Source organism: Rhinopithecus bieti, unplaced genomic scaffold (genome assembly GCF_001698545.2).
Source record: "Rhinopithecus bieti isolate Rb0 unplaced genomic scaffold, ASM169854v2 scaffold_13247, whole genome shotgun sequence".
Classification (NCBI taxonomy): Eukaryota; Metazoa; Chordata; class Mammalia; order Primates; family Cercopithecidae; genus Rhinopithecus; species Rhinopithecus bieti.
Window position 1 is genome coordinate 2,273,095 of NW_016807505.1, and position 11,635 is coordinate 2,284,729.

General features: G+C 47.8%; 1 protein-coding gene across 1 annotated transcript in view; it reads left to right on the top strand.

Annotated features, from left to right (window-relative positions):
- Positions 1–11,635, top strand: part of GABRA5 (gamma-aminobutyric acid type A receptor subunit alpha5) — an 87,959-nt gene that overhangs the window by 15,566 nt on the left and 60,758 nt on the right. Inside the window, exons 4-6 of the mRNA XM_017882416.1 lie at positions 2,944–3,065; positions 5,200–5,267; positions 5,372–5,592. Of these exons, the coding sequence (XP_017737905.1) occupies positions 2,944–3,065; positions 5,200–5,267; positions 5,372–5,592 (411 nt within the window). The remainder of the gene's footprint in view (positions 1–2,943; positions 3,066–5,199; positions 5,268–5,371; positions 5,593–11,635) is intronic.

Sequence of the window (11,635 nt, forward strand, 5' to 3'; positions counted from 1 at the left end):
GGTTTCCACCTGTAGGACTCATCCGTCACACGCTGCACAGAAGTGGAGGGTCGATGAGTCCAGGCTGCCTGCTGACCCTAAACGGAGTGAGCGCCTCATGGGCCGAGGACATCTTGGTTTCCACCTGTAGGACTCATCCGTCACACGCTGCACAGAAGTGGAGGGTCGATGAGTCCAGGCTGCCTGCTGACCCTAAACGGAGTGAGCGCCTCATGGGCCGAGGACATCTTGGTTTCCACCTGTAGGACTCATCCGTCACACGCTGCACATTATTGCTCACCAATAATAAAAGGCATAGCCCTGGATTTCTGTGTTGTTTTTCCAGTGCTTTCAATGAGCCAAAATGGAACAAAGCCAGCTGAAGTTCCTCCTTAGCTTAGCAGCAGTTCTTAAAGATCATGTAGCTTGATAGAGGCCCTAGCCATTTCCCCAGGCATCTGTGAAGGTCTCCTGTATGAAGGCACTTACACACCAGGGGCTGAGAAAACACAGCATTTGCCTTCTATGATACAGCAAGGGCCTTTCTCTCCATGGCTGTGAAAGCGGTGTATTTCATAACCACGCACTGCAGATGAAGCATTTTTGAGGATGGTCTATGGACAGAGGAGGGCCTCCAGTTCATGAAAAAACAAAAAACAAACAAACAAAACCCTCTGCTCCTACCCTGACAGGCATCATCAGAGCTTTTTAAAAATCTGTTTCTTCCCTCCCAGCAGCTATCTTCAGTTAATACAGCAAGGACAACACTGCAAATCCCCTGCCATGGCCCCTGTCATACAAAGAAAGGTCTACAGGTAAATGCAAAAGGCAGTTATGACAGGAAAGGGTAGACGCTGAAATTCCTCCAAGAAAAGTGTAATTATGTACAGATGTGTGTGGATATACTGAAACTAACGAAAATAATTTTGATCAAGAAGTACAATCTGAGCTTTGAAATTCTTAAGCATAGCATTCTGTTCCACCACTGTGGGAATTGATTATGGTATTTGTGAGTGGGATTCAGAGCCTGGTGGGATGGTATTTCCCTAAAAAACTGGCAGAGCAGTGTGTCTTTATCTCCGCTTCTGGAGAGAGCCACGGAAAACAATGCTCACAGACACATCACGGTGGCTGCACAGCCTCCAAATGGTCAGTCATGAAGTCAAGCCCTTGTCTCTGGACAGCCAGGGCTGTTACCATCTAACACAATTTAGGAACATTTTCACAACAGAGAATGGAGTAGCTTAGAAAACTTTAATTTCAACATTAAGATTTGCTTTTTCTGCTACTACCTCAATTGGTACGATAAAGAGACAACAAGGACCTTCCAAAAATTGAGCACCTGGACATGGCCTAAAATTGAGTTGCAAACTCGACAATAATTATGAAGTCCATCATGAGGCCAGATCTGGTTTGACCAATAGTTACACAACTGGGTAGGTACAAAATATAACCTTCTTTCTTCCTCCCATGAAACCCTGAAGAAGAAAGCTGTTCACTGGAAGGAGCTATGCTAGGCTTAGTGCTTTGTCTTTCCGAAGTATGCAACTAACCATGGATGTTAGAGAAAGGGGAATTTAATGTTTTTAAATATGAAATCACAGAGTTAAAAAAGTATACGTCTGTGGGCTCCATACTAACAGGAATGAATTTTAGCTTGTTAGAGCTTCAACTATATGCATTTTTATGGTGATGTGAAAATTAGATCAAAAGAACTTTATTCTTTTATTCTTTATTCTCTTATTATATTCAAAAGGGAATAGCTTTAGGACCAGCAGAGAATTGATCTGTTTAGATGCAATCAATGAAAATGACTGACTTTTAAGAACAGGGTGGAGCAGACCGGCATGGATTCTGATCTCAGCATCTCTCCACGGCTGGTGGCTCTCAGCCCTGGTTTCAGCCCTTTCACGGGAGAGAAAGCGCCTTAAGCAGAGCTAGGGCCCCACAGCCAGGCACTTCAGGGAACTACCAGCAATCACATGTTCTTCTCCCAAGTGCCCAGGGCGCTCACTTCTTGGGAACCACAGCTGGCTTTCAGTTTGGTAAGTCCCCTTGAAGCCAAATTTGCAGTCAAGTGCTCAGTAATTCCAAACCGGTTGCTATTTGCACATCTGAAAGCAGCTGTGGAAACCTGAGGTGGGATCCATGCTCTTCAGCTGCGGGGCTGTCTTCTGGGTTTGTCTCTCTGTCCTCCCAGATACCATCCTCAGTTTGTCTAGATCTGCTAAGGCAGTTTCTAGTTTTGTTCTGTTCATACTACATAAGCTTTTGGAATCTGGATAACTTAATTGAACAAACAAAAAATGTTCTTGTGTCTTCCCTGAGGCTCAGCCCACTCTTCTCGAGGGTTTATTGTGACACTGGGTCCCACAGAATGTGCTGGGAGCTGGCCCACGGAAGGGGCAGGACCCCAGAGATGACACAGACTCTGTCATGTCTGTCACTCACTCCCCAGTCCTGGCATATTATTCACAGCACAAATGCTCCCAGTCCAACTAAGGATGCAGCGAGGTTTGGGCACAGCGTCGCCACCACGCCCCAACGCCCAGTTGCAGGTGACTCTAGCAATACTAGAACTCAGTTTTGGTGTTTAAACCAAACTTCTGAAATCCCCTGTGAGTGGATTAGGCTCTGCCAGTCCATGCACCATGGCTAATCGCTCATTGGTTGTTTAAAACGGCTAAAATATTGACATAAACCAACTCCTCAGAATCACAGAACGATAGACTTGGAGCCTCAGGTTAGGTGGTTGGATAACTAGCCCCAAGCAGAGTATCCTTGGATGTTCGAGAACAGAGGTGTATCGAGGCCAAATGGTCCCCTGGCCAGTGTGGGAGCTGTGTCCTCAGATCCTCGTCTCAGGAGACAAGCCTCCACGTGCCTCCCTGGTTTCTGTATCTTGAGAAGAATTTGTAAGAAATAATACGTCTTCATGCTTCCTCTTGTTTCTCTTTTTAAAAGCTTTTCACAGATGCCAACCAGTTCAGTGAACGGTGAGACCAATGACAACATCACGATATTTACCAGGATCTTGGATGGGCTCTTGGATGGCTATGACAACAGACTTCGGCCCGGGCTGGGAGGTGAGTGCGCCCTCCTTGGCTGAGCCCGGCAAGGATCTCGGAAGGGCTTACACCTCATCTCAAGCTTGTGTTTGCGCTGATTCAAACAATGCCTGAAAGAGCTTCCCTGCCAGGATTTTGGTCTGATGGCTGTTCCACTCTTGCCAAGGATCATGCATCCTTTGTTATTTTCTAGACGCAAGAACCTGGGGGAAGTGGTCCCCCCCAAGCATCTTTGCAAAATCCCCTCTTCCCAGATAATCTTAATGTCTAGTCTGGTTAATTTAAGGAGGAACTGGCTTTTAGCTGTTACTAACGCTGAGATTACCCTATGTTAAGAAATGATATAAAATCAACCTCATACTCTTGTATCTATGCGAGTCCTTTTCAGAAATCCACTGTGGAATGCAGACATCCTTTATAGCTTTATGGGTTATACATTTAATGCTTCACTGTGGCCACAGTCCTAGTATTTACTTTGACTTTATGGAATTCAATAAAAATGAACTGATGTAGATTGCTCTCAGTAGGGCACACCTGGCACAGCTTCATTGCTGTGCTAAGAATTGTGTGCAGTTTCCAGTTTAGATGTGGAGTCTGAACTTGTTGGGTGAGGTGAGGTACACACTTTCCAGTGAATACATTCTTGGAGGAAAAAATTTAGTTCTCTAGTATTTGCATTTTTTTTTTTTTTTTTTTTTTTTTTTTTGAGATGGAGTTTCACTCTTGTTGCCCAGGCTGGAGTGCAATGGCATGATCTCGGCTCACTGCAGCCTCCACCTCCCAGGTTTAAGTGATTCTTCTGCCTCAGCCTCCGGAGTAGAAGGCGTGCACCACCAGGCCCGGCTAATTTTACTATTTTTAGTAGAGACGGGGTTTCACCATGTTGGCTAGGCTGGTCTCAAACTCCAGACCGCAGGCGATCCACCCTGCCTCAGCCTCCCAAAGTGCTGGGATTACAGGCATGAGCCACCATGCCCTGCCTAGTATTTGCATTTTTAACAGGGAGATCCACTTAAAGCATGAGTGGCCACTCTCTGCCTTTTGGGCACAGGCTCCTTGACAGTCTCTTACTCTGCCCTCTGAATTATGTTCCTAGGCCTCTGTGCCCAGCGATCCAGTCCCTTGAACACACTCAGAAGGGTCAGAGCATCTCGAGGAGACCTAAGCTGCCGTCAGTGCTTGTGGTATTCTGTCATCCTCCCTGCCTTCCAGTCCTGCAGAGTGGGAGGAGACCACGGAGAGCCTCCCAGGCCACCCTGCTGGGGCTGGCATCTCAATGAGGAGACAGGCACACTGCATCATACAACACACAGCATCACATAGACACCTGCCCACGCACAGATGCACTCCATGCAGACGGACGATCATCACACCGCGAGCTGCTGGAGAGGCAGGCCCACAGTGCAGCTGGAAGTTACTCGGTGTGGGTTGGGGTGCACTTTGAATTGCTTCATACTCATGACTTCGGGGACTTACAGGGCCCTGGTAGTGCCCAGGGAACCACACAGTTTTCCCCCCAAATATTATTAGCCACTTTTATCACTTTACCTATTTGCAATAATTTTGTTTGAAATCATAGTCTCCCACGATAGGGCTTTCTATAATAATAATTCAAAATGCTGCATAAGGAGAAGTGGGTCTTCCTTCCTGTCTCGGCACACTGGCCACATTCTCATCATCCTTTCCCAGAGACCACCCAGGACCTCCAGCTTTGATTGGAAATTCAGCTCCCCTCATCCTGAATTGTCTGACCCTTTTTAAAGCCCCTCTCTGTGGCGACGGCATGGCTCTAAGCTGCCCGGCTGGCATCATTGTTCCAAGTTTACAGAGGAGGAAATGGAAGTTCAGGTGTTTGCAAAACCCCAAGGCCCCACAGCGAGGCCTCAGCCCAGCTATTCCCAGGACTGCTCCCCAGGGGGCAGAAGGAGGAGGAGAGCCAAGCTGTGTTCTGTGGGATGGGAATTTCATTTCATGGTATAGTGGGGAGCAGCTTGGTTTCATCCCGCAATTGTCAAGTCCTCCAAGTTTACGAAATGCACTGCAAAAGCCCCCGGTTGCAGAGGGTGGCACTGGTTAATGGACTGCGGGCACGAGCGTGCGACAGACGCGCAGGTGAGTCGGTGCAGCCGAGGGACCCGTGTCTGTGTTTCAGAGCGCATCACCCAGGTGAGGACTGACATCTACGTCACCAGCTTCGGCCCGGTGTCCGACACGGAAATGGTAAGTCCCGGGGCATGGCTGGGCAGACAATGCTTCCTCCGCGCCGCGGGCCCCCGCCCCGGCCTCGTGCCCTCTGACCTGCCTCGTGCCTTCCTTTGCACCAGGAGTACACCATAGACGTGTTTTTCCGACAAAGCTGGAAAGATGAAAGGCTCCGGTTTAAGGGGCCCATGCAGCGCCTCCCTCTCAACAACCTCCTTGCCAGCAAGATCTGGACCCCAGACACGTTCTTCCACAACGGGAAGAAGTCCATAGCGCACAACATGACCACGCCCAACAAGCTGCTGCGGCTGGAGGACGACGGCACCCTGCTGTACACCATGCGGTGAGCGCCGGGCGGGAGCGGGCGGCGCAGGGGACGGTGCGGGGCAGGTGCGGGGCAGGGGACGGTGCGGGGCAGGTGCGGGGCAGGTGCGGGGCCAGGGGATGGTGCGGGCAGTGGCGGGCAGGGGACGGTGCGGGCAGGGCGGGCAGGGATGGTGCGGGGCAGTGCGGGGCAGGTGGCGGGGCAGGGGACGGTGCTGCAAGTGCGGGCAGCGTGCGGGGCAGGTGCGGGCAGGGACGGGCGGGCAGGTGCGGGGCAGGGATGGTGACGGGCGGTGCGGGCAGGGACGTGCGGGCAGGTGCGGGGCAGGTGGCGGGCAGGTTGCGGGCAGGGACGGGTGCGGGCAGGTGCGGCAGGACGTGCGGGGCAGGTGCGGGGCAGGTGCGGGGCAGGTGCGGCTGCTCATCCTGCCGCAAGAGCCGTGCCGCGGAGCTGTTCCCACGGCAGGTCTGAGACGGCAGCGCGTGTGTGCTGGGGGATCCCCCTTGCCATCTGCCCACACCAGCGCTCTTGAACGTTCTTTCCCTGGGCTGCCATAGGTCCGTGGCTGTTTGTCGTTCGGGCTCGTTTATTCGGTTCAAGCTCAAGAGCATTGTTGGAACCATGGCCCAGATAATGTCAGACAGGGAAAAATTATTATATAAAACTTAGATATCTAAGGAGGACAGGGCGTGGTGGCTCGTGCCTGTACACCTGTAATCCCAACACCCTGGGAGGTTGAGGTGGGAGGATTGCTTGAGGCCAGAAGTTCGAGATTAGCCTGGGCAGTATAGTGAGACCCTGTTTCTACCAAAAAAAAAAAAAAAAAAAAAATCACCCAGGCGAGGAGGCATGCACCTGTGGTCCTTGCTACTTGGGAGGCTGAGGTGGGAGGATCGCTTGAGGCCAAGAGTTTGAGGTTGCAGTGAGCCATGATTGTACCACTGTGCTCCAGCCTGGGTGACAGAGATCCTGTCTCGAAAAAAGAAAAAGGAAAAAAAAAAAGGAATTTTTTCTTTTTGTTGCAATTGTGTAGCCTTTGAAAGTTTTAAAAGCCCATTTCTCACATGCTTGGATAACATTCTAATGTTGAGGTTAAGTTTTAGTGTTTATAATTTAAATAGACTGTTAGTCATTTTTTTAAATTTTGAATTATTCATTGCCTTGGGTAAATCAATAAATTGATCAATGAGAAAGGCTCCTTTAGAGTTTTTGAAAGTTTCCAAAGTGGGTCTAGGGAAGTAGGCTTCAGAAAATATTTTTTTTTTTTTTTTTTTTGAGACGGAGTCTCGCTCTGTCGCCCAGGCTGGAGTGCAGTGGCCGGATCTCAGCTCACTGCAAGCTCCGCCTCCCGGGTTCACGCCGTTCTCCTGCCTCAGCCTCCGGAGTAGCTGGGACTACAGGCGCCAGACACCACGCCCGACTAATTTTTTGCGTCTTTTAGTAGAGACGGGGTTTCACAGCGTTAGCCAGGATGGTCTCGATCTCCTGACCTCATGATCTGCCCGCCTCGGCCTCCCAAAGTGCTGGGATTACAGGCGTGAGCCACCGCACCTGGCCCAGAAAATATTTTTTAAATTGAAAAAAACAGCATTAAAGTCAAGTTAAAAAAAAAGGAAGCACATTCCTTTTGCGTAGGTATTGGAATTTCTCTATCTTGCTACAATTTTTCACAGTAAACTTTATATTTAAAAGTGTAATCATAGTAGAAACTAATATTGATGCTTTCATCTTTGGAGGATCTGTGTTTCCTAGTGTATGCTCTGGTGAATACTCTGACACACTGTGTCCTGTTGATTAAATGGGAATAAAATCAAACTTTTAAGGAACTAAAGTTAATTTTGTTCAGAGGTCTTAGAGGGGACTGCAGCCTGAGGCCTGTAGCCTGGGAGCCACCCTTTGGAGAGGGTTTACCCAGGGCTCCTCGCAGTGTTTCATCCCGCTGCTGTGCACAGGTGGTGGATGATCAGCCTTTGCAGCATCTCATCACAGCTTGGGTGCAAGGGCACATCTGGTTATGGTTTGCAGAGGCATAATCACTAACCCCCTCAGACCTTACTTCTGGGTAGGAAAAGGCAAGGACTGGTGCTTTTATCTTGTAAAGAGTATAGTGACTCAGGCAAGAGATGTGGGGGCCATGTGCTCTCTCCTGTTTGGACTTCAAGAGTCTTTCTGGAAACACAATCAGGGGCTTTGTGAAATGATGCTGGCAGGTGGAAATGAGCAAAGGTGACTTCTCTCACATTTGTTGCCTCGTCTCACAGTTCCAAATCTATTTGGCAGCAGGACTGTCCTGGTAACAGCCCGATAAGGAGCTGTGATGAGGGAGCCTAGAGCACACATCTTGGCATTTTGTCTTTCCTTGCATTGATCTTCAACGTGTTTGCCCAAAGATGGAGATGTGAGTTTTGAGCATCAGTGTCCTTGGACATCACCTTGTTGATGTAGAGAGGTTTGTTGAAAAGCTGAGAAATATTGCGAGGGTTGACAATAAGTCCTTAGCCATCAGTCCATGGAAAAAGGAAGGGTTTAGAGAGAAGCGAGTGCAGTCTCAGCCCTGTGTGTAGACAGCAGGTGTGGAGACAGAGGCCGAGGTGTTGGAGGATGTCTGGGAGTTCACGCAGGGCTGGGAGGAATGCTGGATGTGGTTACTGTGGGGATGTCTGTGTTCTGCTCACGGAATGAAAATACACTCCCGGTCCTCATCGGACTAGTGCTCTTGATTCTCATCCTAATTAAATCTAAATCAAATCTTTGGATCCAAAGCCTGAAAGGTGTATCACAAGATCTGCAGTTTTTTTTTGTTGTTGTTGTTGTTGTTGTTTTTGAGATGGAGTCTCACTGTGTCACCCAGGCTGCAGTGCAATGGTGTGATCTTGGCTCACTGCAACCTCCGCCTCCCGGGTTCAAGCAGTTCTGCGTCAGCCTCCCAAGTAGCTGGGGTTACAGGTGTGCGCCACCATGACCGGCTAATTTTTGTATTTTTAGTAGGGAGGAGGTTTCACTACATTGGCCAGGCTGGTCTTGAACTCCTGACCTCTGGTGATCCACTGGTCGCGGCCTCCCAAAGTGCTAGGATCACAGGCGTGAGCCACTGTGCCCAGCCAAGGTATGCAGTTTTAATTCTAGAAGACAATTCCGAAACATTGTTGCCTGAATGGAATGCGGAGTGAGTGTCATTCCTTACAAGGGGGAGAGGCAGGAAGGGGGCCTCATACTGAGTCTGTATAGCAGGCAACTTCACAGACACAGCGTCCTTCAGCCCTCAGACAGCCCTGCCAGCCAGGTGACACTGTGACCATAATGGACAGAGAAAGTAAGGCTTAGGGGTGTTTGATAACCAGCCCAGGATCACACAGCTAGTGAGGAGGTCACCAGAATTTGAGCTCAGGTTGGAGCAGTGTTCTTGTCTAATCCACCACGTCTGAAATTTCGAGGGACACAGCATCATTAGATCAAGAGTGGTTTTTTGGGAGTGTCATGCCCAGAAGGGAGCCAAGGAGAGGTGAGAACCAGAGTGACTTGCCAGTGGTAATTAGTGGCTGTTTGTGTGGAGGAAGAGTCTGCTAATGAGCTGCAAGGTTGATAATGAGTTTTCTTTTTCAGTCATATACAACATTTGGAAAGTGGAAGTAGTTCCACTTCCAAGTGTTATGAATTTTAATGTGATAGAGCTCTAGATAGAATGCCACAGCAGTTTTACCTATGGATTTCACAAAGCTGGTGAAATGGCTATGCAAACTACTGGTGAACTAGGAATCACTAAACCACGAATCACCCCATGGTTGAGCACTTCAGTGCCAGGGTCCTTCTGGTCGGGAAGACGCCACACTGTCAAGTCATGGAAAGCCAATGGTATACTTTGATCCAGTCATGCCCACATAGTATCCATCTCAAGGAAGTAATTAGGACTATGGAATAAGATTTATGCACAAAGGTGTCTATTATATTACTTATGATACCAAACATTGGAAGAAATATGAAAATTTGGTTAATTTTTCAAATAAAAATGTATCTTTAATTTTTTTCAGATGTTGGACCTAAGTAAAAAGACAAAATACGAGTGTAGAACAAACTAGGTTCCCATGATGCCATTTATTTATTTATTTATTTATTTATTTATTTATTTATTTTTGAGACGGAGTTTTGCTGTCATTCAGGCTGGAGTGCAGTGGNCCTCGGCCTCCCAAAGTGCTGGGATTACAGGCTTGAGCCACCGTGCCTGGCCGATTTTTGTATTTTTAAAGTAGAGACAGAGTTTCACCATATTGGCCAGGCTGATCTTGAACTCCTAACCTCAGGTGATTCACCCACCTCAGACTCCTAAAGTGCTGGGATTACAGGTATAAGTCACCACGCCCAGCTCCCATGATGCCCTTTTAACCTGAGACAAACATCTAGAAATGTTTGCAGGAGTTCAGTTACCATTTTCTTAAAATTGACTCCATATAGGTTATTGTACTTAAATACAATTGCTTTTAAAAAATTCCCTTTTATTTTTAGTTGACCCATAAGAATTGTACATTTAGATGAAATACAGACCGATACATGTATTCAGTGTATAATGATCAAATCAGGGTGATTAGCATATCCATCACCTCAAACATGTACCATTTCTTTGTGTTGTAAACATTCAAAACCCTCTCTTCTACCTTTTTGCAAATATACAATAAATTACGGTTAACCATATTGAATAAGATTTTTTAATGGGAAATCCCTGCCATATTTCAGAATTCCTTTAAATTAGTATTCAGAGATACGCACAATTGAGCAAGCTGGAATTCTTTACAAAAGAGATTCGAAAGAGGCTGAGGGAATGTATGCTGTTTGCTCCCCAAATGTCTGGCAGTGAGCCTGAGGCATTTTTCTGGAACTTATCCATGATGTTGGCTCTGAAGAACTTCCTACCACGAGTGTGTCATGCATTCACTGAATTTTACCAGTGAAATTCAGCAGCTTCTCAGAATCAGCCCAAAGAGAGCAGCAAACATCTCCTGTTGCGTCCTCTAGAGGCTGCCTATAAAGTACTGAACAATTTCTTTCAGGACCATCTCTCAGCAAATGGAATGAGCCATTTTACAGAGCCATGCCCAGAGTTAGGCTTCCAGCATTAGGCAGGGCAGTCAGATCACTCCAAGGAAGCGCAGAGCAGTTCCTCCCCACCACACCTTCCTCTGTAGGGCTGGAGAAGTTAGGGAGCTGAACGCCGTGACTGGCCTGAGGTCGTCTAGGGTCCAGATGGATGACCGTCCCTTAACTATTTTCTTGGGTGAGGGGAGGTAGAACTTTTGGTTGTCATTGTGTAGCAGCAGGTCCCTAGTCCCCTCCAGATAAGTGCCTGAAGTACAGGGTGGCCACCTGTCTCAGAGACCACACCAGATCTGACCATACATACACCACTATGTAAGTTATAAACAGCATATAGAGATAATAACCAAGTGAGTTGGGAGGCAGTGTCTCCCTTTCAGCTCCCATCTTCCCACACCTTCTAAAAGTGCCAACACATGTGAGAACACACAGTGAGGGTCACCTTAGGGAATGTCCCGCTGGTCTTTGGGCCCCTGGCAGGAGAGCAAGTCCCCTCTGTAGGCTCTTGTGACTGCAACAGGCAAGGAGGGAGTCCCTAGAAGGCTAGCTCTGCCTGCACCACGTGGTTCTGCCTGTCTCAGAGAACCTGGCCGCTGCTCCACCCAAGCTCACTTGCCCGTGCCTGTTTAATAGAAAGATCTGGGCAAACATTGTAGAGTGTTGACAGTTTTACCATTGTAGTAGAATATGCTGCACCAAGTAAAATAACACTGGACAGTCATGCACTGACTACCACGCTGCATCATCTCTTTTGCACACTATGCTGCTTTTACTTTAAGGAAGACATGTTTTTATGATTGCTTACACTCCATTTAGATTTTCCCCATGAATGGAAACCACTGCTTAATTCATGAATTAGGGAAATATGTAGTGAAAAAATCGTGGACTTTGGAGTTAGGCTGACTTAAATTGAGGCCCTGACTGTCATTTAGTAGTCATGAGTCCTTGGCAATTATATATCTATATATATATATAT